Genomic DNA, 403 nt, shown 5'->3' on the forward strand with positions numbered 1-403 from the left:
CCGGCCCTTTACCTTGCTGTTGTGCACCCATGGCCAGGGCCCAGGGGTGCTTGGTGCTCTCCTTCTGTCCCTGCTTGGGGGCCTGTCCTCCATCGGGATCCGCCTTGGCTGACGGCTGCTTGTGCTGCAGCTTCTTGGGGGCTAACTGGGAGCAAGAGAGGAGCAGAAGTGAGGCTGGGCAGCACCTCAGCCCCCAGCCCTGCTGCTCCAGGGTCAGCAGCCCCCCCACTCACCTTGAAGCGGCCGGTGGCCCCCACAGCAGTGGAGTTGTGGGTTGGTCAGCGCCTGCTTCAGCAGGTACTTGAGGCGGATGGGGTCCACGCTGGGGTACTTGGCCAGGATGAACCGCTTGATGGCAATGACAGAGACACCCTTCTTGTCATGCTGGGCCTGCAGCGCCTCG

At 64.3% G+C, this 403-nt stretch overlaps 1 protein-coding gene across 1 annotated transcript in view; it reads right to left on the reverse strand.

The window, feature by feature from the left end:
• LOC104508551 (histone H1oo) overlaps nt 1-399 on the reverse strand; it is a gene marked incomplete at its 5' end in the record, with an annotated part of 1,365 nt that extends 966 nt beyond the window's left edge. Inside the window, 3 exon segments of the mRNA XM_010150209.1 lie at nt 13-145; nt 234-273; nt 275-399. Coding sequence (XP_010148511.1) covers nt 13-145; nt 234-273; nt 275-399 — 298 coding nt within the window.
• Between the last annotated feature and the right edge of the window lie 4 nt (nt 400-403).

This window comes from Eurypyga helias, unplaced genomic scaffold (genome assembly GCF_000690775.1).
Source record: "Eurypyga helias isolate BGI_N326 unplaced genomic scaffold, ASM69077v1 scaffold18744, whole genome shotgun sequence".
NCBI classification, from domain to species: Eukaryota; Metazoa; Chordata; class Aves; order Eurypygiformes; family Eurypygidae; genus Eurypyga; species Eurypyga helias.